Raw genomic sequence first — 25523 nt, 5'->3', positions numbered from 1 at the left:
AAGCTCACCATTCTTAAGTTTATCTGAAATGTTACTTAGCAAATATAGAATCCAGGGAGGTAACTTTTTCTATAAAGGCTCAAACAAAAACCAGGGGATACTCAATCCAACAGTAATTTTTATTAAAAATGCATCTACGCTTTTGGAAACCTACTATCATTTTTTTAGTTCACAGATCCCTTATTAACCATTGTTTTAATTTCACCAGAAAATAGGCCTGTGTTTTTCCAGAATAGTAATGCTCCCCCCAAATAAGTCTTTTCATCTTAGGTGTTAAGATAGCAAGTGTTATCTCATATATTATCACCATGATTTTTTTCCTGACAGGCTTTCAAGTCCCATATTCATACCAAAATTTTATCTTGATTTAGTAACTAGACAAAAAGGCTGGCTTCATTTGTATGAACAGTTTTTTCAAATATGTATGTACTTGGATGCCCTTAAATTCCCCAAGTAGAAAGAAATGCTTTCCACGAAGCTGCTTATTCCTAGTAACCCACATCAGAGCTGACACATGAAAAATGGTGAAATTACTGAAGGTAGTCCAGCCTGAATAAGGACTACCTTATTAGTTCAGGTACTTGCATCTCCCTAATTTTCATATTAATCATGTGTCCATCTTTCTCTGAAATAGGGCCATCATGCTTCATGTCAGAATTTAGCATGTAAGTAAAATTCATAGTGCTTCAAATCTCACTTGAAAATATTTGTGTGGAGAGAACAGAATGACTGATCTTATTATTACTAACAAAGTCAGATTTTCTCAAATATTCATTTTTAGCCTTGAAATAGGAAAATCAGTATTGAGACATTTATAAAATCAATGATGACCACATAGAGTCCTTACCTTCCAAATCAACAGTATAATACAGTGCTCTTATTTAAGAGTTGCTGCACACTGTAATGTACCAATATTATATGTTTCTCATCAATTTTTACAGTTTCTACTGATTAAATATATATTGACTCATAAACTATTACCATCACATCAATTGTCACCAGATGCAAGCATATGTCATTTAGGTATTAACTATCATATAAAAATGGCAGCTTGGTTGTTTAGGAGGCCTAATCCGGTACCAGTCATTCCCAAAATTTCCTAATGCATTAGCAATCTCTCAGAAAATGCTATCATTTCTGTACTAATCTGCAGCCAAAGGAGAGGAAACATCTTTAAACGTGACTTATTTCTTTTGGTTAAACATTGCTATATATTCATGGTAAATAACAGATTTATTGATATGGAGAAAATGTGTCAGTGGGTTAAAATTTTCCATATTACTAGAAGATGGAAGTTAAGGTCAGCTAAATAAGCTAAGCTCAACAGAAATATCCATTAAAAATTCGAATGAATACAAATTGCTACTATATAAAACTTATGCCATCAATATCATCATCTATAAAAATGACTATCACTTTTGCATCACACTCCTTCTAGATGCTGTATCAGGAATGCTTTTTTTTTTTTTTTCATAAAGAACACTCTTCTTTTTTATAAAGGGCAATCGCTAAAGTCTGAATAAGTTATACCTCAGATATCTTAAGTTGCTAACAGAATTGACTCAAGTCTGGAGACATTTAAAAACCACCTTGCTCTAGAAATTAAAAAAAAGAATAAAAAACATGCTTTGCTAAGAGGAGGAGAGACATCCATTCTATATGTTAACTATCCTATCAGATTGTGCAGACATTGCCTAGACTATTAAAACCTGCTAGAAACTGATACGTAATTGTTCAACGGCTGACTGTGGTGGTACACAGCAGACAGAAGCTGTGAGAGAAGCCCTCCTTACATGGAGCACTTGCTGCTACTGCAACAGTTAATGCCCACAGTACCGAGTCATCTTTAATGCAAACACACATTTTCTGCCTTGCTTCTATGTTTTCTATTATAATGCAACATGAAAACAGTGTACATTTCATTCCATCCCTATGAGGTTTGCATAAGCAGTTCCAAGTCAGACTAAATATTGTATTGCTCTTATTACGGTGGATAAATATTTTAAAGTTTAGGAATTAAATATTTTATTTTTTCAGTATGCTCTCTGCAACTATTATGAACTTTTTACAGCTTCTTCATTCATGGGAAGTCTTCAGGGTTTTCTTTTTTAAATGTAAGACTATTATTTGTTTCCCCACACAGAAGCAGATAAGAGTTAACAAATAAGTTCAATAAATCACTTCATCCTTAGTGTTAATAAGAACAGTATGCTTCTCCATATAAAGAAAGACTTCTAGAAGGCATGTATCTTTTAATATAATAAAAGTTTGCTAACAACAAAAATGAGTCAAGTAAATGTTACATCTTTAGGTATACAATTTCTCTCCTCATTTTTGTAACAGCATGGGTTGTCTTGCCATACATCTCTGTACTTGACACAGGTATTTCTCACACTAAATTAAGACAACACATCTAAAGAAGAGCATGTCCTGAGCTGTTTGGTTGAAATGTCCCACAAAATAAGAGATCAAGAAGCTGTTTACTCATTTATTTGAAAAGAAACGGACTAATTAAGTTAACTGATTTATTAATACATGAAGCTCTTGGTCCAATTATTAAAAGTACAAAGAGACCAGGGAACAATTTAAATGTCTACTGCACCTCAAAATCTTTTTTTTTTTTAAAGGTTAATTATAATTCTAAGCAGAGCCACTCTACACAGGCCCCTTAGGTTTTATGTAGGTTTAAATAAAATAACAACAATAACATTACCTCATTGGCTAGCTCCAGGAGCACTGGGGCAGCTCCATTTTCCCCCACTCCATTCAGATACCTAGATAAGACAAAGCCAAATGGTAAGGCAGTGACAAGAAAAGGCCAGCATAGACTTGTCAGCATCCCCTGTGTGTACATGTTTTTCCTGGGCAAATGCCACACTCAGCTCTAGTTCAAGGATGCTGTCACAGGAAAACACTGAAGGGAAAGAATAACAAAAACAACTTACCTCAAAACCACTGGCAACTAACTAAGCGAAGGTGGGGGCAGGAGGTCTGAGCATACCCATCTTCCAAAAGAACTAACCCTATTACCCTGGCATTATCTATACCATAACCACTTCATGGGAAGGAAATAAGTTTACTCGTGAAAAAAGTATCCATGCAAGCATATCATCTTTTGATTTACTTTTAGTTCACAGGGTTGGTTGGCACCTGATTAGGGAAAAAGAATGGAAGAGACTTTTCATCAGTGGGTCACCAACCCTTTAACAGGCAACACAAGCCATCATCTTATCTGCTCTAGATTTCTGTCATTACCTCTAGCTCTCCTCGTCCCCTGACGCTATAAAAACAAACAAACAAAAAAGTCCCCAAATTCATCCCAGACGTGGATGCCAGAGTGATTTTTTTAGGACAAAAATTTGAACACACCATTCTCCTTCTTAAAATATTTCAAAAGCCCCATACAAAATCTCAAAATTAAATTATAATCACTTAAAAATTCTTGTAAGGTTCTTTATAATCCAGTGCCTACCTACTCTCTTCAGCCAGCCTCATCACTAGTCACTGTTTGTCACTCTGACCTTTCACCTGGATAACTCATAATCCACCCTGCACATCACCTTTCTCATCCACCACAACCAGGACTATGTTAAGTGTCCCTCAATGTGCAATCGAGGAGCACCCTGTTCATCTCTCCATCACTTAGCCCAGAACACTGTATCTGCTGAGTCACTCGTCCACCTCAGACACATCCCAATTGTAAGGCTGAAAGCTTCATGAAGGTAGAAAACTTTCATTTTATTCAGTTTATTATGCGTAGCACACTTCTTGGCTTATAATAGGTAATTATACTGTAACATATATTTTTTCTTTAATAAATGAGTAATTAAATAATTAAAAACATTTTAGATAAGAAAATAGAATTAAGTATGAACATTTTCTCTACAGTGTACTGTTTGATTGAATAAATTAATGACATTTGTTTGGTAGTAAAAATCAAAGTCAACAGATGAGGTGTTTTTTGTAACTGCCAGGAGAAAATACTAAATTAAATTATACTATTTTACGTGTATGTTTATAAAGATGTATAATTTCCAATAAACAAAGCGGAATAAAATCAAATTATTTAAGGTGGGTAAAAGTGTCAGGGTCATTATAACTTCAAAGTAATTCTAATAAATCCATTTTTATCTGTCAGCTCTTCCTTTAAAAAAATTGTTTAGGAATCTAACTGGGAAATAAGTACTTTCATTTCAAGATCAAAGGAAAAACAAAACAAAAAATAAAAACAAACAAGGCAAGTGTGGTTGAGAGAAAGCTCCTTGGGAAATAGGTCAGCTGAGATCTTCACAATCAACTTACAGAATTTCCATTGCACTGATAGGCCTGCTCAAGAAACAACCAATCAGTTCCATCAAACTGGAGCAACTAACCAGATGCTTAACTAATCCATTAAGCATTTTGATTCTGGGTCAGGGTATTTAAGCCTATAATAGGATATCTTTACAACTCTCCACTTAACATTCACTTATCCCATAAACATTTTGAGAGCTGACTAGTTGTCAGACCTTATTCCAGGTTCTGAAGAAGCAGCAGGGAGCAAAACTTTAGCTCCTACCATCACAGAGATTATACTGCAATGGAAAGACAGAGAAACAAATGTATGGAATAATGACATATATTATAATATAAGTTGGGTTTCCCTGGTGGCTCAGATGGTAAAGAATCTGCCTGTGATGCAGGAGATGCAGATTCGATTCCTGGGTTGGGAAGATTACCCTGGAGAAGGGAATGGCAACCCACTCCAGTATTCTTGCCTGGAGAATTCCATGGACAGAAGAACCTGGCGGGCTACAGTCCATGGGGTTGCCAAGAGTTGGACATGACTGAGTGACTAACACTTTCACAATATAAATTAGATGGGCTGCTCAGGAAGTCCCTCTCTAAGGAAGTGACTCTGAAGTAGAAACAGACAAAAAGGAAAGCAGCAAGCCATCAGAGGAAGGATATTCCCAACAAGAAAACAGTAGGTGCAAATGTCAGGAATGGGCCTGGGCTATCTGAGGACCAGGAAAGGCTCTAGTGCCACCAGAGCAGAACCTCTTCTCAGAGGTTGATCTGGAAAGAATGAAAGAGGATAGCTAGATCCCAGATCACTGCCTGTGCCAGAAAACTGTCATCTTGAATCCAAATTATATGGCTTTACATAAACGCTACATCAATCACTATCCTGGTAATAACCAATAGGATACTTCCATTAAGTTTAAAGAAACAGGAGCTGGTCAAACAACAATAGATAACACAGACTAAATGTCATCCTTCAGTTTGCCACAGGAAGACTAACAAATGTATAACTTGTAGGTGAAACCATCCTTTAAAGACCTTCACAGAAGGTCCATTTTATGGCATTTTTTTAGTGTGAAAGAGCGGTTAGCATCTAAGATTAAAAACAATATGTACTGATTTTAAACATAAGGCAAAGTTATCTTAATCTTTAATATTTTTATAACAACTATTATGGGAAAACTTCAAAAACTACCGAAAGTTTTCACTAAGCTTACATCTGAACACCACCTTTGTTGATTCTATATCGAAAAATCTCTGGAACCCATCTCCATGTCTGCAGCTATTTTCCCAGGGAACAAAATAGCTGAGGACAGGTACTTGTGGTTCTTATACTTGGTTCCTAGCACAGCAGACGGGACACATTGAGTGCAAAGAAAACGGAGCTAATTAAACAAAAAAGTGGTTCAAATTTTCAGAAACTATTTGTATCATTTGATGTCAATATCATATTTGAACTAACCTTTTTTTCCCATGTGAACACCTGAATAAAATCTAATTGGTCTGATTCTTCAAAGCTAATAAAGGTAGCCCCTTGGACAGTATGTGTTGAGAGAAGGGAGGAGATGAGAGACAATGTTTCTAAACTTTGCTACTGATGAGGAAACATGCAAATCTGACCAAGTTGTGAGTGTGTGTGTGTGTGTATACCCACATGTGCCTATAAGCCTGTGTGCACCGATCTAGAGAAATCTAAATAAATTTTACCAAGTATATTTCCTGTTTAGAACTAAAATACCATCATTACAGTGGGAAAGAATTGAGAGCTGTTTTCAGTATGAACACTCAAGCTCTGTCTATACATGCACAACATGAAGAACTGAGGATATTTCCTCAGTAATTCAAAGGGAAAATATTTTCAACTGGTGTCTGGGTAATTTCAAATTTCAGTTGACCACAATGGAATCACACTGTGGACTATATGGTCTTAAACACAGACGTCAAATTCTGAATTGAGGTCATCTCAATACTAGCAAGAATACAGAGACACAGGAATTCTCTGATACTGCTAGTAGAAATAAAACCATTACAACCTTTCTAGGCTGTAATTACATTATTTCTAGTCTGTATTATATTACAATAAAATCGTATGTGTTCATTATTTGCACCAGTAATTCCATCTACAGAAATATTGAGAAACTAATCCAAAATGCAAAGACTTAAGCACCGCAATATTTATCAAAGCATTATTTATATCAGAAGAGTGGAAACATATATGTGTGACGGAAGAATATTTCAATGAACTTTGATACCTTCATACGATGATGTATCAAAATGTTTACAAAAAGCTTTCTTGAAAACAATACCATGTTATACGCATTTTTCCAAGTATAAAGTTCAGAATTCACCGCTGCATATATATAGTATGACCTCATCTATGTAAAAGTGGATTGACAGAAGCCCGAGAAGAAAAATACCAGTGGTTTTATCTATGGATGCCACAATTTCAGGCAATTCATTCATTTCTTTTTTATACCATTACACATGTGCTTAATTTTCACAATAGGCAAGTATTACTTTTATAAAAAAAAAAAATAAGTTGTTAAGATTGTCAAACTGCTTAAGCATGCTTTGATATAATTTTGCCTTTATGCTAATCAGCTAGAAAACAAAAATCATTTTGGGCCAATTTACCACACAGAATACAGAAACATTCAACCTGCACATTTAGAAGAAGAGGCCTATGAGATCAAATCATCTGCAAAGTAACAACAAAGCCTGTCTCCAAGCACAAGGTGTGGGCCAAAAAGTAAGGAAGTGCGGTAATAAAGTAAGAAACGAGTCAGACTGCTTTCCTGTTAGTCTGTCCATTACAGCCTAACTTCAAGTTTTTGTTTCAAACATTGTGACTCCACAAAATTGAGACTCTTATATCTAACGAAATTTAAAGAAACACAAATATGTGTCTGCATTTTCATTATTACCCACTCAACTGTTCCTTGAGTAACCATACTTAAAGAAAAGATTTTTGTTTCTGGCCTAAACTATCCAGATAACCCAATAAAGTATGTCCATACTTTAGAAAGCAAATATACTCTTTAATGAACCTAACTTTTTTTTAAAGTAGTATTTAGAGATCTTAGGAATCATCTAATTAAAACAGACTTTATACAATGAAAAAAAAAAAAAAAGATTATTAGAGGGCAGCCCCATGGCCTGTTAGCAAATCTCCAAATTTCTAGAAAATGCTCTGTTCTCCTTTGTTGATGTTAACAGGGCCTTAAAGTCTGGATAGAGAACCATACTTTTATGTGAAAGCCTAAGACTATATGTTTTATATAAGAACATACTTTTTGACACATGAACCACTTTTCAGTCTTTCTGTGGAGGGTCTGTTTGCCAAAGCAGTTGCTGGTTTCATGGCATGTTATGGGCCGTTCTCAATTTTATATGTATGATTCAGGTGATGACTTTAATTTAGATGTTAATTTCACTGAGGAGATTATGACTTTTGAATAAGTCAATTCAAACTTTATAAACACTTCTTGGAGAGTAATTCTCCGAGACATAAAAGTGTCTATGTGTGTGTTGGGGGGTGGGGGATGGGGGTGGCCTGCAGGCATGGTGTATATGCATGTATATTTCTTTAACAGACATTTCCACTCAAAACAGAACATATTTTTACCACATTTGGCATAGTGAATACTTTCTTCAAAACCTAACTCGAATAACTTTTCAATAAATATTTCTCAATTCTTTAAAAATATGACTTTACAGAAACACAATTCTAATATTTTATCTGTATATTCACTTAATTCATAGAATTTTCATGCATAAAAATCATTCATCTAAAGTCAGTGGTATCATTCTCACCATAGAAAGACTGCTCTGCCAATCTTAAGTATAATAATTTTAGACTACATTTCAAACAGTTTTCCTTTCCAGTATGTCCCTAAAATACTTCAGAAAGCAACCAACAATTTTTAATTTAAATCATTATTATTTACCATTATAAGTTATTCACTCATATTACAAAGATTAATTTTTTAATTTTTTTTTTAAAAAAGGAGCTATTTTAAAGACTTTTTGTTTCAGAACAAGAAAGATTGGGAACTCTATAATAAATTAGGCTGAAATTAAAAGATTTCCTTTTAAAATATAAACCCCTCTTAAAATCTGACAGTTGTACATTATTATATATCTCCATTTCTCCTCACTTGATATATATCTTTTTTTTGCATTTCTAAAATGGCTAACCAATACCTACCATGCAAAATACACCTGTATCAAAATTCAATCTTACTTTCTAATATATTTTTCAACTTGCTGATTTACATGAGAAATAAAAATTGGCTTGAGAACGTTCACATATACACATAGATATACGTATCCATGAACATATGCATCTATCAAAGATATGCACTTACAGTTAATTTCAAGCATCCAATGGGGATACATAGTAAAGATTTCACACACATGTAAATTAAGATAGTCTCACTATATTCTTTAAATTTATGCAACATAGTATTTGAGAAATTTTAAAAATATACTTTAAGTCTTAAATAACAGACTTAAAATGTCTTGGAATGTTACATAGAATATCAATTTATTAATCTAATTTATTCATAATTATTATTACAGTTAATAGGTATTATGATACCCTCTAGTGGGGCAGGCAGGTCATACCTCTGGTAATAACTTTCAATCGCTTCTGAAGTATGATGTTTGGCATGTGTTCTCTTAATATGTTTCTGAAACAAAATAAAAAAGATCTTTATGTTGTGTCACAGATCAGGTTCAAGAACAAAAATGACATATTTCTTGATCCCCACATCTAACAAAAAGGGCAAACCGAATAATAGTTTGGGGATTTGGGCGGCAGCGGATATTTTTTCCCTTCTCTTCTATGAACCTATGCATTTTAATCTCTATTGCATGGCTGGGATGTCTCCAGTCTGTACCGCAAGGTACAGTATATATGTAAAAGCCAACAGGGTCATAGTAATTGAATCTAAATAAGTTTGCTTAGGGTTGTAGAGGGCAGAGAAAAACTTGTTCCCTCTTTCAACCTTTGTATTAATTTTCCCTCAATTCAATTCCATCTAAGTCCTCTGCAGTCTAGTTTTACAATCCAATTGCCATTTTTAACCAGGAAGAACATTGCTTAAAAACAACTTATTTGAAAACTACAAAAAGTAATTCCATAGAGACTTGCCACTTGACTGACACCTGTCATCTCATGATAAATGACTCCATTTTCTGCCTCTCTTGCCTTCTGCCACTCCAGCAGTGGTCATTTATCATCATCTCTGTCAGCAATGGAAAGCGGCACTGACAGTGCAAGTCAGCAAACATTTAGCACATGGAACCACGCAACACGGGGAAATTATTATTGTCAGAATAATAATGGTTTAGCATAATTTATTACAGGTCCACCAAATAAGCAAAGGCTAGATGTTATTAGACAGATGGATGGGTAGGCTTGGCAGGCCTCCACTGAGACGCAGGCGGTGCTTGATGTGGAAAGGAGAACATCCTCCAACCCAATCAGAGAGCTGGCAGTTCAATTACAAAGAAATAAAGGGACATTCATCATTCAATTAGGCACCTGTCAACCCTCACAAAGGAGAAAACTTCTAACCTGGTACTCCTGGGAGAAGATGCTCAGCAGAGTGGCCTGCGATTGACTGGAACAAATAAAAGAAGGACAAAGTTAATTACTGGAGTGCACGGCAAAGAAACAAAAGAGAAAGGAGCTTCAAAGGTAGGCCTGCTGCCCTGTAATCTAACAGAACATGAAAACAAGTGTGGAAAAGTTGTTCCAGATGAACACCTCAAACAAAGGCTTCCTGCTGCTAGGTCAAGGAGAGGGAGAAAGGGAAAGGGGGAAATGCAGACCGTCTCAAAGCAAACCATCATATGATCTGGATTTTCTTAAACTTCAGAATGACTGTAAATCATGTCTGTAGCGTGCAGGTATGTTGAAAAGGGACCCAAGGTGGCAAGGTTTACTCCCACTGATAAATGATAAGAGTTAAATCCCATAAACAGTAGAAAACATGCAATGTATTCACTGGCAACATTCTGAAATTTATTTTGTTAGCAGGCAGGTGTCCTCTTCTGTAGCTCTCTCAGATTCAACGGGGGAGAAAACGTTGCGCTTCGCTAGAAGTAGTGCAGAGACCACTGGAACATTCCCACCGACACGGGCCTGCTTTGAATAGAGCAGGAAGCGGGGTCCTTGAGGACATCGCTCCCTAAGACTGCCATAAGCCTTATTCATCTAAGACTCCACACAATCTCAAACACCTGGCAGTGAAGCAACCTGGAACATATTCTCCCCAAGTGGGGATTTTCCTCTCACAGTCGTTAACATTTAGAAATGGAACAGATTTTTTTTTTTTCCCTTGTCTAAAAAGCAATCAATAGCCCGCTGCTATTCTTTCTGATTGCCTTCTATAGATAGAGTTGCCTTATCATATGTTGAAAATGATTAGTTATTTCTGATATATTTTCCTACTAGAAGGTATCCAAACAAATTACAGTGCTAATAATTCAACTTTCATAGTATACCAAAGCATGGTGAATAATGAAAGTTTTTCTATTCATAAATGAAACTGCTTAAGCTCATCACAAGGTAGTTTAGAGAGTATGAAATAAACACAATGACACCATATCTCTTTACTCACTGTCAGTATTGTCATCTCTTGCATATCATTATAGATTGGGTTTCTAACCTCTTTCCAGTCTTATTGGCTTACAAAAGAATATGTTTGTTTTTTTTTTTAAAAAAAAGATGCCAAAAATGTTTATCAAGGAAAATCAATAATTACTAAAGGACTGTTTTGATAACTCCAAAAGTACTGAGAAATGACTGAATAAAATTACAAATTCATTATAGTCCAGTTTTTTTTCAATGTCTGTTTAAAAATGGAAGCCACCTTTGAAAGAGCCAGTTTTCTGTATAAAATCTTCCTAGTGTGTTTGGCTTGCCTGAGCATCACATGCAAATCACAGACCCTAGTAGGGTTGTTGAAAACCATCTCATGAAAAAAAAAAACAAAGGCAAAATTAAGCCCCAAATCTTTATAAACGACTGAATAAGTCACTATGTTAGGTATTTATGTACAATAAATAGACCGCTCATTGCACAGCAAAATATATTTATCTTAACCAATTAATGGAGGGCAAAATGTCAGTGTCTCTGTGTCAAACAATATGATGGAAATAAATGTGCATGTAACAGGCAAGTCAGGGACCAATGACTAACAAGGAAGAAACTAAACTGAATAAAACAAAAATGTAATTATAGATGCTCAGAAAGCAAAGACTAACAGACAGCTAGAGGAATAAGCCCAGGAATAAACAATTCAAAGTGAGAAGTTCATCAAGAGTTGAAAGCACCATCAAAACTGAGGGCAAGATAATGTCTTCAACCAGGAAACCATCTTCAAATAGCTTGTAATTCAATTCATCTGAAGTCTTGGACATAGCCTATGAAGCAATGCATTTTCTCAGTGGCCAAGAGGGTTAGTTACAGTATAAATTCAACATTCCCTCCGTTCATTTCACAAAGAATATGGTTTCTAGCTAAGAAGAAAGAGAGGAGATGGTTCTGAGAACTGAAAGGCTTATCTTGAATATCACAGTCAGTTCCATCAGTGGTTTTCATTGAGCATCCACAGTGTCCTGAGGTCATGTGTACGGGAAAACATGCCTCCAAAATAAAACATTTAAAGCAGACAGGAACTGATTTAGAGGAAACTTTCCACATATACATGCAAAAAAAGTAAAAATTAAAATATTATTAAGCACTCACATATTTTTTAGGAATTAAGTAGAGTAAATCATACCCTCGGAGAAGGCAATGGCACCCTACTCCAGTACTCTTGCCTGGAAAATTCCATGGATGGAGGAGCCTGGTAGGCTGCAGTCCATGGGGTCACTAAGGGTTGGACACGACTGAGCGACTTCACTTTCACTTTTCACTTTCATGCATTGGAGAAGGAAATGGCAACCCACTCCAGTGTTCTTGCCTGGAGAATCCCAGGGACGGGGGAACCTGGTGGGCTGCCATCTATGGGGTCACACAGAGTCGGACACGACTGAAGTGACTTGGCAGCAAATCATACCCTGACTCTTCATATATTTCAAGACTGTACTGGCTTTGGAACATATACATGCCACTTAGGATATAAGTGTTTTCAATATACATATTAAAAAATATAATCACTTAATTTGCATACATGCCCAAAATGGATTATGAAGTCTCTTCAAAGATAATTTTGTCTGTTTTTTCCCCATACTATGCTTCCAGATTAAGCTCCTCACCCTGCAGGTGTCTGAAAAAAGAAGAGCGCTGAGTGGACTCCTACACAGGCTCTCTGTAAAACCTTGTCTGAGGTGTGTGACAAATGGCTTATGGAGCAGTGTAAGTCATATTGCAGCAGTGGGGAAACGAGAGGACAAAGTAAACACACTGAGGACGATGCAACAGAAGAGGGAAAGACCTCGGGTCCTTGAGGACGCTGCTGAGCTGCTCAAGACCACAGCGTGAAGTGACTGCCTTCCACACTTCTTTTGAGTAATAACACGTCTTGTTTTGAAGGAAGGAAGGAAGGAGGGGAGGGAGGGAGGCAGAAGGGAGGTGGAAGGAAAGGAGGAGGAAAGAAGGAAGGGAGGAAAGAGAGGGGAGGGGAGGGAGGGAGGGAAGGTTTTCATCTCCTATGTGCCCAGGAGGCAGGAGACACGACGGAAGAAGGGCATGGGGACAGGATGCTCCATCATGACAGCACCCGCACAGACGAGACACTCAGGAAGGGCTGTCCACTTTTACACTCTGCAGTCCTCTTCCTAACTGGCAGCTACTGTACTGGGCTTCCTTAAAACAGTTCCTCTGTCACTCCGTCACTAAACCGAGGTGCCTAGAGATCGTAAATTGCTGTGTGAGTGACTTTTCCTCACAGAATTTAAACACTGACGGGATACTCTTTACCCTCATTTTATACTGCATTTAAGACTTCAAATGCCAGGTACTTAACAGGCAATAAACCAGGGCCCCATACTGTATTGAACTCCAGACCCATCCAGCTAAGATGCTCAGTAACCTGAAGGACATAAAAGAAAATGACATCAGGGGGTTGAATGAAAGTGTTGAGAATCCCAGGGAGACTTAAAGCAAGCAGAACCTTAAGGAACACGATACTACACATTATAAATTCTTCCTTTTCTCAAGTGCCTAACCTTCAAAAAAGACCATAAAGAAAGAAATGTTTTTATTTAACTTTCAAGCTCCTTTTGCTCTAGAACCTAGGATACGTCAGTGTCTCTAATAGGCTTGAAATCCTCTAAACAAGATCAATGTTATTTCTGGAACTCAGGAAGCAGTAAGTCAAACTAAGGATGATAAAGTAAGATATTCCAAAAAAGCCTTAGGTTTGCAGGCCTCACAAGGTACAATACAACCTTTCTAAACCGGTGAAAGAATACAACTAAACCACTGGCTCTGTGTGGTCAATGACTTAGTACTAGTCAAGGACGCTTTTCCATAAAAGCAATGCCCTACCCTCTGTCACGGGCTTCCCTGGTGGCTCAGTGGTAAAGAATCCTCCTGCCAGTGCAGGAGACGCAGGTTTGATCCCTGAGTTGGGAAGATACCCTAGAGAAGGAAATGGCAACCCCCTCCAGTAGTCTTGCCTGAGAAATCCCATGGACAGAGGAGCTTGGTGGGCTATAGTGTCTCAAAAAAGAGTCGGACATGACTTAGTGACTAAACAACAACATACTTATGTTTTATGTTAGCTACCTCAGTTGTGTCCAACTCTTCGTGAACCCATGGACTGTGGCCCACCAGGCTCCTCTGTCCATGGAATTCTTTAGGCAAGAATACTGGAGTGGGTTGCCATTCCCTTCTCCAGGGGATCTTCCTGACCCAAGAATTGAACCTGGGTCTCCTGCTCTGCAGGCAGATCTTTACCATCTGAGCCACTAGGGAAGCCCACTTATATTTTATATATATGAAAAAAGTGGTTACTGTTCCAGGCACTTAACTAATTTTGCTAGTAGGTTAATGTAAAGCCATATGCAAAACAGGTCCATCTACAGCAAGAGCTAAGAGTTATATCAACAGCTAGTTTGTGCTACACACTACACTCTGCCTTTTATTATACCCTCAAAGCAAGCCTCTAAAGTAGGTACCATTATTGTTCTTATTTTAAAGATGGGAAATGGAGGAAGAGAAGTTAATGGAAGTAAACAATTGAAGACCTAGGTAACTGGGAGAATTGGAAATCAAAATCCAGTTCCGATTCCAGAACTCAAGCCCTTAATCCCCATGCTAATCTGCCGTTCTAGTGTGTACTAACACCCATTGCTTAAGGTTAAGCATTTATGTTACATTACCCTCCAAGCAACCCTTAAAGGTGGGCATTGTTGCTTTGGGACAGAAAATTGAAGCCACAGGAGATAAAGAGTTCTGATCAAATCTCACAGCTTTAGACAATATTCCTTAAAAAAAAAACTTAAATTGCAGCCTTACTTTAATTAACTACATAAAAAAAAGTTCCTATAGGAAAGAGTCAATGATTAAAAAATTATTGGGTAATTTTCATTATTCTTCCTGAGGCTAAGGTGTATTTTGTTATTAATAACAATCACACCATTGCCTGAAGTGTCTCTATGTGATTGCAAATATGTCTTTTGCCCAAATGCTATCTACTACATACAAAACAGCTTTAAATCCTTCCCTGAACAACACACGTTCAAACCCAATCAATCTTCTCTATAGAGGACAACACCCTCCAGACATGTTAACTTCATTATATAATATTTAATGAAGTTTTCTAGTCATAAATGAACATATTCTGTGTAAAATCCATAGACATCTATCTGTATTTCTGTGTATTTTATTCTATGTCTGGTGTGTATGTGTGTGTCTATACACAAAAATAAAATTTCAAAAATTGTGTTTTAAACATACTTTTGTAACATACCTTCATTACATAAACTATTAACATTTATCTATTCCATAACACATTAATCTTTTAAAAATCATTTTTATTGGGAATAAGACAAACCACATAACCACTTTGATTACCAAACAGAATACTCCTGGGATCCAAAAAGGCATTCTGTCTGATCGCCACCCTTTCTCTCTCCAGATGAATCTGATCTTTAACACAGTGCGTATTCTTTTGCATACGTCTTCTTTTACTCAATATGTCTACGTGAGTGACTCTTGCTAATTTTAAGTATAGTTAATTCATTTTCACTGCGGTATGGTATATTCTATTGTATAAGTATACTCCACATTTATCTATTCAATTGATGAACCTCTGAACTGTTTCTAGTCTTTTGCAATGAGAATGATGCTGCTGTGAACATTTCTGCATGTTTTCTGGGGCATGTGTGTACACATTTCTGATGGGTATAAATGTGGAGTAGAATTCTGGACCATCTGATATGCAAATCTCTAGCTTAGTAGATACTGTCAAACAATTTTCAAAGTATTTATAACAATTTTCAGCCCCTGCCAACACTAAATGAGAGTTCCCAATGCTAAACAGCCTTGTCACACCTTCAAGTTAATGGCTTGTATTTCTATTTTCTTTCTAGTGTTTTCTGGAGGGCAGATATTTTTAATTTTGATGAAGTCCAATGTAGCAATTCTTTATTATTGTTACCTTTTATGTGTGTTGTGTGTCTTTTCTAAGACATCTTTGCCTATTCACAGTCATGAAGATAATTTTGCATGTTTTCTTTTAGAAGCTTAAGGGTACTAGGTCGATGATCTATCTTGAGTTAATTTAATGAGCTGAGATAGGAGTCACATTTTGCTTTTATTATTTTTGTACACATATCCAGTTGGTCACACCACCATTTACCCATGAACTATCACGTTGCCTACGAGGAAACCAAATATCTAAGGGTCTATTTTGGGACTCTCTAATCTGTTCCACTGATTTATATGTTTATCTTTGCACAGATACCACATTGATCTGATTTACTATTGGCAAAGTCTGTACATTTAAAGTATGTTCTAATATATTTAGGTTTAAGTTTATATCTTACTGAAAGCTAGTTTTCTTAGTCACCATACACTTCTTTTTTTGTATTCTTTTATGCTGAAGCTGAAACTCCAATACTTTAGCCACCTCACGCGAAGAGTTGACTCATTGGAAAAGACCCTGATGCTGGGAGGGATTGGGGGCAGGAGGAGAAGGGGACGACAGAGGATGAGATGGCTGGATGGCATCACCAACTCAATGGACACAAGTTTGGGTAAACTCCAGGAGTTGGTGATGGACAGGGAGGCCTGGCAGGCTGCGATTCATGGGATCACAAAGAGTCGGACACGACTGAGCAACTGGACTGGACTGAAAGTGATTTACTATTTATTTTTCATTATTTTCCCTGTCAACTTGGAAGTTATATATTCTTATACTATTAATAATTATCCTGCATAAACACATGCCCAAGTTAAACTTGGTGATTAACTGCTGCTTGGAAAATACAAAAACTTTACAACACTATCTATACTTCTTCCATTCTGATATATAGGATATAACTGACATTGTTTTAATTCTACATACATCTTAAAATTCACAAGACACTGCTGTTGATTTCTAAAGGTTCTGTTCATTCTGATATACTCACATATGTAGCATTTCATTGCCCTTCCTTCCTTTTCCATCTGCAATAACCTTCTTCTAATAATTCAATCAACACAGATGTGTTGTGATGTCAAATTCTGGTCTTTCAATGAAAATGTACCCTATGTCTCTATCTAGTTTTAATATTTTTTTAAAAAAACTTCACTTATTAAGAGTTTTAACTCTGCCATTTAGTAAACTCCTGCTTACAGTTTGTTGCACTTAAGTACATGACAATTATTTTTTCAAACTTGCTTTAACACTTTTTCTCTCCTGCCCAAGACTCCAAATGACTCTGTGTTAGCCTTCCCTACTGTAAGCTCCATCTCTTATTTTCTCTTCATATTTTATATCTTTTCATTATTCTGTATTACTTTATGGGTATTTTCCTCTCATCTATCCTCCAGTTCACTATTTCTCTCTTCAGTAATGTCTACCTTGCTATTAAATACATCCACTGAATTAAATCCATCCAATTTCAATTACTGTGTTTATAGATACTCTATTTGATTATTTTTCAAATAAGTTCCCTACAGACTTTCAATCTTCTTTTTTAACATCTTGAATAAGCTACAATTATAAAAATTCTGTTTAGGTAGTTCCAATCGCCAGAGCCCTGTTAAGTCTATTTCTATAGCTTTCACTGGCCTCCATTTATGTCGTCATGTCTCCTTACGTGACTTCTCCCATGATGTGCCACACTATGTGAAAAACTGCTTTATGAAAAATATGAATATGCAAATGGTTAACTTTCTCCGGGATTCTGATTTGATTCTGGGAGTGCTAGGAGTCTAGGATCACCTTCGTCCAATTACATGTATTAAATTGTTAGGCCAATGAGGTAAATTTGAAGGTAAAATACAGTAACGTAGAGCCCTTTTACTTCCAGTGCACATTAACTCCTAGGATACAGTCTTTTAGGGGGGCCCCCCAACACCAGAGAAAGAGAATGAGATGGTTGGATGGCATCACTGACTCAGTAGACATGAGTTTGAGCAACTTCTGTGAGACAGTGAAGGACAGGGAAGCCTGGCATGCTGCAGTCCATTTGGTCACAAAGAGTCGGACACAACTGAGCGACTGAACAACTCAACGACTGGGGCATTTGCAAGAGTTCCCACCTCTGGTAGACCCTATACCCAAGGATCTCTAAACCTTGTCTTCCAGCTCTACAAAGCTGTCAGGACTTGGCTAGACAATATCTGCTGAAAAGGTAATTAAGTTAGAATTCAACGATTAAACCGTTAGTCCCCCAATCCCTTACTTAAACAAATTAATGCATTACTAACTAACCAATAAATTAAATAAGAAATCACAATGGAAATAACAACAACAAAACTTAAAATTGAGCAATGACAGTAGTGCATTTCAACAGTTGTGGTAAATATATTGCATTAATTAAATATAAAGGGGAAAAAATAAACTTACTTTATTCTAGGAAGTTCTAGCAAACTGAAGATCTCAGAAAACAAGAGAGGAAAAGAAATAAGAGAATCAGTTCAGAAAGGAAAGAACCAAATCAAAGTCTCCCTATTTGAAGATGAGAAGGCTTAGAAACAACAAGAGAATCTATAAACAAAGATTTTAAACACTAGTAAGACACCTTAGAAAAGTAACTGGATATAAGATTAATATAAAAAGGAAATAAAATTCTTATAAAATAGTAAAATTAAATTAGCAAATGGAATAGAAAAGTGGACCTCATTCACAATAATTAAAAAAAAAACCATAAAGTACTGACATATATATTTAACAAAAATGTGTAAAATCTTTGAAAAAAATCATAAAACCTCACTGAAGAGTGCAAAAGAGTTCCTGATGAAGAGATCAGATATTTTCACAAAGAAAATTCCAAGAGTAAAAAGATAGTATTAATTAAAGTGTTAATTCTCTATACATCAATCTATGATTTTAATTAAAATCCAACCAAATTCACTAGTTTTCTGGTGGAATGTGATAAATTTATCTTAAAACTCAGGAAGAAGAATCATGTCAGAAATAGTCAATAAATTCTGAAAAGCAAAAATAGTGCTTTCTTACCCTATCAGGTATCAACATGGATTATATTTCAAAAACATTTACCAAAAAAAAAGCATGCTATAGAATTATACACATATTTGTTACTATTTATATAAAATACAAGAACAGCAAAATATAATTACCTTTTTGCTCATGGACGTTTATGGATATAGCAAAAGAAATACATGAGGCTAAAATACTAAACTCAAGAAAATGGTTACCTCAGGTGAAGGAGAAGAGGAAAGAAATCAAAGTGTCATACTATTTCTTTAAAAAATAAAAATCTTAAAGGCTATAAATTGTTGATACCATCAGAATATTTCTTTCCTATAAAAGTAAAAAGCATCTGAAACAAATATAAAGAGGTAGATTCAGAGTTTATTATACTATTCTCTACTCTATGTATGCTATATTTCATAATAAAATTAAATAAGTAGGAGAAGAATAATGAAAAGAATTGAAAAGGAGCCAGATAAATTGATCTAAGTTTTTTTTTCTGCTCTAAGTCCTGCCCTATTCTAAGCGTTCTTATTTAATTAGAGGCTTAAGTATCCATACTTTTTTCCTTTCTAATTTAATCTGGGTTTTAACTTTTTAGAATGAGCCATAACATAAACAAGATAAAGAATAAGAAGACTGGATGAAAGACATTTGATTTTTTTTTCAAGACCAGATATTGGGTCATCTTTCTCTAAAGCAATCCCAATGACTTCAATGCACTATAACAGATACAGTACAGTACAGTGTTAGTAGCTCAGCTGTGTCCAACTCTTTGTGATCCCATGGACTGCAGCCCACCAGGTTCCTCTGTCCATGGAATTCTCTAGGAAAGAATAATAGAGTGGGTTGCCATGCCCTCCTCCAGATGATCTTCTTGACCCAGGGTTTGAACCTGGGTCTCCCACACTACAGACAAATTCTTTACTGTCTGAGCTACCAGGGAAGCCCTGTGCAAAATACTTACTGATTCTTTCTTCCTGTAATGATTTATTCTTTCATTCATTACTAAGTCGGCTAAAACTACATATTTAGAAATCCTTAAATCTGTAGTAATTTTATTATGATTGCCAGAAAGAGTAAAAGAGAAAGTTAACTATAGATAATCTGATAACACAACTGCACTCATCTCACATGCTAGTAAAGTAATGCTCAAAATTCTCCAAGCCAGGCTTCAACAATACGTGAACCGTGAACTTCCAGATGTTCAAGCTGGATTTAGAAAAGGCAGAGGAGCCAGAGATCAAATTGCCAACATCTGCTGGATCATCAAAAAAGCAAGAGAGTTCCATAAAAACATCTATTTCTGCTTTATTGACTATGCCAAAGCCTTTGACTGTGTGGATCACAATAAACTGTGGAAAATTCTGAGAGAGATGGGAATACCAGACCACCTGACCTGCCTCTTGAGAAATCTGTATGCAGGTCAGGAAGCAATAGTTAGAACTGGACATGGAACAATAGACTGGTTCCAAATAGGAAAAGGAGTACATCAAGACTGTATATTGTCACCCTGCTTATTAACTTATATGCAGAGCACATCATGAGAAATGCTGGGCTGGATGAAGCACAAGCTCGAATCAAGACTGCCAGGAGAAATATCAATAACCTCAGATATGCAGATGACACCACCGTTATGGCAGAAAGTGAAGAAGAACTAAAAGCCTCTTGATGAAAGTGAAAGAGGAGATTGAAAGAGTTGGCTTAAAGCTCAACATTCAGAAAACGAAGATCATGGAATCTGATCTCATCACTTCATGGCAAATAGATGGGGAAATAGTGGAAACAGTGGCAGACTTTATTGTTTTGGGCTCCAAAATCACTGCAGATGGTGACTGCAGCCATGAAATTAAAAGACACTTACTCCTTGGAAGGAAAGTTATAACCAACCTAGACAGCATATTCAAAAGCAGAGACATTACTTCGCCAACAAAGGTCCGTCTAGTCAAGGCTATGGTTTTTCCAGTGGTCATGTATGGATGTGAGAGTTGGACTGTGAAGAAAGCTGACTGTTGAAGAATTGATGCTTTTGAACTATGGTGTTGGAGAAGACTCTTGAGAGTCTCTTGGACTGCAAGGAGATCCAACCAGTCAATCCTAAAGGAGATCAATCCTGAGTATTCATTGGAAGGACTGATGTTGAAGCTGAAACTCCAATAGTTTGGCCACCTTATGCAAAGAGCTGATTCATTTGAAAAGACTCTGATGCTGGGGAAGATTGTAGGCGGGAGGAGAAGGGGACGACAAGAGGATGAGATGATTGGATGGCATCACCGACTCAATGGACATGAGTTTGGGTGAACTCTGGGAGTTGGTGATGGACAGGGAGGCCTGGCGTGCTGCAGTCCATGGGGTCATAAAGAGCTGGACACGACTGAGTGACTGAACTGAACTGAATCTGATAACAGTGCCTGTATGTTCAGATATTTATAATCCTGCCCATGTTGGTTAAAACTCAACTTTCTTCCACCTCTGCATGAAGTATTATCTAATCTATCTTCCATCCTTTCTTCTCCTTGGCTATTCTTCATTTACTTCTGAGCATGCTTCTGTCTTCTTAAGCCACAACCTGCCTAAGGTTCAAACTACTGTCCACTGTTTCCATTCACTACTAAATATTTTTGTCTAGGGGGGGTCTTTGTTCAATAAATCCTATTCAGCCTCCACCCAATGGCAATCTCACTTCTACCCTCACTTGTTAACTAAAACAAAGATACACAGAGACTTCCTCACCAACAAACACCAAAGACATACTTCTTACCTTAGCTGACCTCATTGCAGGATTTTACACTATTAAATCAAGCTATTTTAATGAAGGAAATCCTTTAAGAGACATAGACCACGGCCAACCCTCTCATTTTAAAAATGACAAAAGTAAAGGTCATAGAGATGAAGTCACTGCCCAAAGTTACACAAAGGATTATTTTACACCAGGTATCTGTAAATCAAGGAAAAAATAAGTTGTGCTACAAGCAGGACTTAGCGGAGGAATACTTAGCTATGTTATCTTAATATATGAGAATATCACATATTTTCAACGCAGTTTTATTATTTCAGTAATCATGATGTTTCTGTAACCAATGTACATAAATTAAAACAGAAACAAATCAAAAATCAAAATATACTAGACACAAATTATATCAGCAGTAGACCTCAATCCCCAAGTTCCCACTTTTCACCATCAAAAGATAAAATGAATAAGAGATCAAAATTCTGAATTTTAGTTCTCAATGACAGTTCTTTTTACTATAAATGCAAATGTTATATGATCTTACAATGTGGAAAGTGATTCTTTTTCCAGGTAATGTGCACTTCTCCTGACTTAGGACCATTTGTTAGCCCTTTGGAATACTACTTTTCTCCTACAAATTTCTCATGGACATTTTTACATATTCCACAGTTTGATTCTTATCAGCTCTACAACTCCAAAATTTAGATTTCTTAAATTTCTCCCTGCTTACAGCACTAAAGCTTTTAAATATAGCTTATCAGAAAACTGTGCCTTGGTCCTTACAATAATGACCTGTCCTCGTGTTGACACTGGACACTTCTGTATGGGCCTAATATAGCAGGTCTATTCTAGGTTAATAGCTAGAGTGATTAAATTGTTTATTAAGACTTCTAGGCATTTAAAGTAATCAGACCACAGTATGGGAACATGGGAGGAGAATAATTAACTCCTTTCATTCACTATTGATTATAAGGTACCACATCTCCCACTAGAGGTTAAATAATCACTTCATGGGTCTAGCACCACAACAGTTTCATTGACAAAATCCCAGTCTCCCCCAAATTACCTTATTTTTTGATTCAGACTGAACACACATACTTAATGAAAGAATCAACAGATCTTTACCTGAAAAGCTGATTTTTAAAAATATGTAAGTATATAAATACATAAATAAATATAAATATTCAATCTCACAATTCTCCAAGTACTGACAGACTTTTTTTTTTTTTTTAAGAAGGTCTCTAGTTCTAACTAGGTAATCCCAGACAAGCATGTCATCAGGACCTGTAACAATATCTCTCTGCAGCTACTTCAAATCGAATGCTTTACCTGGCTCTCAAGATTTTTCATCATGGTGGCCAATGTTGAGGAAAACAGAAGAAAAATATTTGTCAAAGGGGTTAAAAATATAAGCCTTAGATCAAAACTAGCGCCCAGTAACACTATTCATTTTCCTCAGTAATACTGAGTGCTGAAAAGATGACAGATTCTGACCAACCTTTAGATAATTTTCTTAAAACAGTTACTTATCAAAACTGAGTGAATTAATTTCACTCTCTGAAGTCTGTACTGAAAATTAAAATTTAAGAAGATAATACAGACGGCTAATAAACACATGAAAAGATGTTCAACCTTTATTAGAGCTCATTATTAGGGAAATGCAAATCAAAATTACAATGAGGTATCACCTCACCCCAATCAGAATGGTCATTATCAAAAAATCTACAAATTCTGGAGAGGGTGGGGAGAAAAGGAAACCCTCTTGCACTGCTGGTGGGAAGGTAAATTGATACAGCCACTGTGGAGAACAGTATAGAGATTCCTTTAAAAACTAGGAATAAAACTACTATATGTCCCAACAATTCCACTACTGGGCATATACCCTGAGGAAGCCATAATTGGAAAAGACACATGTACACCAATGTTCATTGCAGCACTATTGACAAGAGCTAGGACATGGAAGCAGCCTAGATGTCTGCTGACAGATGAATGGATACAGAAGTTGTAGTACATAAACACAATGCTGCTAAGTCGCTTCAGTCGTGTCCGACTCCGTGCAATCCTATAGACGGCCTCCCACCAGGCTCCACCGTCCCTGGGATTCTCCAGGCAAGAACACTGGAGTGGGTTGCCATTTCCTTCTCCAGTGCATGAAAGTGAAAAGTGAAAGTGAAGCTGCTCAGTCGTGTCCGACTCTTCACGACCCCATGGACTGCAGCCTACCAGGCTCCTCCATCCATGGGATTTTCCAGGCAAGAGTACTGGAGTGGGGTGTCATTGCCTTCTCCCATAAACACAATAACTTAGCCATAAGAAAACATTTGAGTCAGTTCTAATGAGATAGATGAACCTAGAGCCTATTACACAGAGTGAAGAAAGTCAGAAAGAGAAAAACAAATATCATATATTAACGCATGTATGTGGAATCTAGACAGATGGTACTGATGAACCTATACGCAGGGCAGGAATGGAAGTGCAGACATAGTGAACAGACTTGTGAACACAGTGGGGGAAGAAGAGGAGGGGAAGAACTGGGAAAGTAGCATTGAAACATATACATTATCATGCATAAAATAGAGAGCCAATGAGAATTTGATGTATGACAGGCAGGGAGCTCAAACTGGTGCTCTGTGACAACCTAGAGGTGCGGGATGGGGTGGAAGGTGGGAGGGAGGTAACATATGTATACCTATGGCTGATTCATGTTGATGTATAGCAGAAACCAACACAATATTGTGAAGCAATTCCTCCATTTAAAACTAAATAAATTTAATTTTTTAAAAAATTTAATAAACATCCTACCATAGTAAAACATTTTAGTTTGCTATGACTGCTGTAAGAAATAACCATGTATTTGAAGAAGGGATCTTTGAGAGGTAATTAGGGTTAGATTAGGTGAAGTGAAGTGAAATGAAGTAAAGTGAAGTCGCTCAGTTGTGTCCAACTCTTTGCAACCCCGTGGACTATAGCCCACCAGGCTCCTCCGTCCACGGGATTCTCCAGGCAAGAATACTGGAGTGGGTTGCCATTTCCTTCTCCAGGGGATCTTCCCGACCCAGGGATCGAACCCAGGTCTCCCGCATTGCAGGCAGATGCTTTAACCTCTGAGCCACTAGGGAAGCCCTTAGATTAGGTATTGAGTCCTTATGAGGGGACTGCTGCTGCTGCTGCTGCTAAGTCACTTCAGTCGTTTCCGACTTTTAGCGACCCCATGGACTGCAGCCCATCAGGCTCCTCCATCCATGGGATTCTCCAGGCAAGAGTGCTAGAGTGGGGTGCCATTGCCTTCTCCAATGAGGGGACTAGCGACCCTCATAGAAGAAGAAGAGGAAAAGAGAGATCAGTCTGAAAGCATGCACCAAGGAAAGGTCAAGTGAGGACACGGAGAAGGTGGCCGACCACAAGCCAGAAAGAAAGTCCTCACCAGGACCCGGCCAGGCTGGCACCCTGATCTTGAACTTCCATTCTCCAGAACTATGAGAAAATAAATGTCTGCTGTCTAATCCATTCAGTCTGTGGTATTTTGTTATGACAGCCCAAAATAGAGTAGACATTCAAGGTCCTTTCACAATAAGGCTGCACTTTGAGAGCTAATGATTGATCACTCACTTCTCCAAGAGTCCCTGATAGCTAGCTAATTCTTCAAGTTTTAGGTCTGGGTCAGGCTCTCCTGAGTTCTTTCCTAACTCTGAGTCTCTTCCTTGGGAAATAGATTTCTAAAAACATCCCCACCCCTTTAAAAATGCCCCACATCAGCTTATTACTTATACTGAGTTTTATGAAACAAGCTAATTTTACTTCATGTTGCCCAACTTTTTCCCCTTTGAATTTCAAATATTTTCTGGGCTTGTTTATACAGAAAATGCTAAAAAAAAAAAAAAAAAAAGAAAAAAGAAAAGAAA

At 36.9% G+C, this 25523-nt stretch overlaps 1 protein-coding gene across 10 annotated transcripts in view; it reads right to left on the bottom strand.

Annotated features, from left to right (window-relative positions):
- CDIN1 (CDAN1 interacting nuclease 1) overlaps positions 1-25523 on the bottom strand; it is a 234008-nt gene that overhangs the window by 167414 nt on the left and 41071 nt on the right. For 8 of the 10 annotated variants that reach the window (XR_009601350.1, XM_004010430.6, XM_012181160.5 and 5 more), the window contains exons 2-4: positions 9866-9911; positions 8911-8975; positions 2714-2774 (exon numbers count right to left, since the gene is read on the bottom strand). Coding sequence is in view for 9 of the 10 variants with exons in the window: in XM_004010430.6 (XP_004010479.2) it covers positions 2714-2774; positions 8911-8975; positions 9866-9911 (172 nt within the window). In the remaining variant the exon portion in view is untranslated. The remainder of the gene's footprint in view (positions 1-2713; positions 2775-8910; positions 8976-9865; positions 9912-25523) is intronic. The other 2 variants (XM_012181163.5, XM_042252243.2) reach the window with 1 other exon arrangement.

This window comes from Ovis aries, chromosome 7 (genome assembly GCF_016772045.2).
Source record: "Ovis aries strain OAR_USU_Benz2616 breed Rambouillet chromosome 7, ARS-UI_Ramb_v3.0, whole genome shotgun sequence".
Taxonomy (NCBI): domain Eukaryota; kingdom Metazoa; phylum Chordata; class Mammalia; order Artiodactyla; family Bovidae; genus Ovis; species Ovis aries.
Note: the sequence above shows the minus strand (reverse complement) of the source record. Positions and strands in the feature narration are given on the sequence as shown.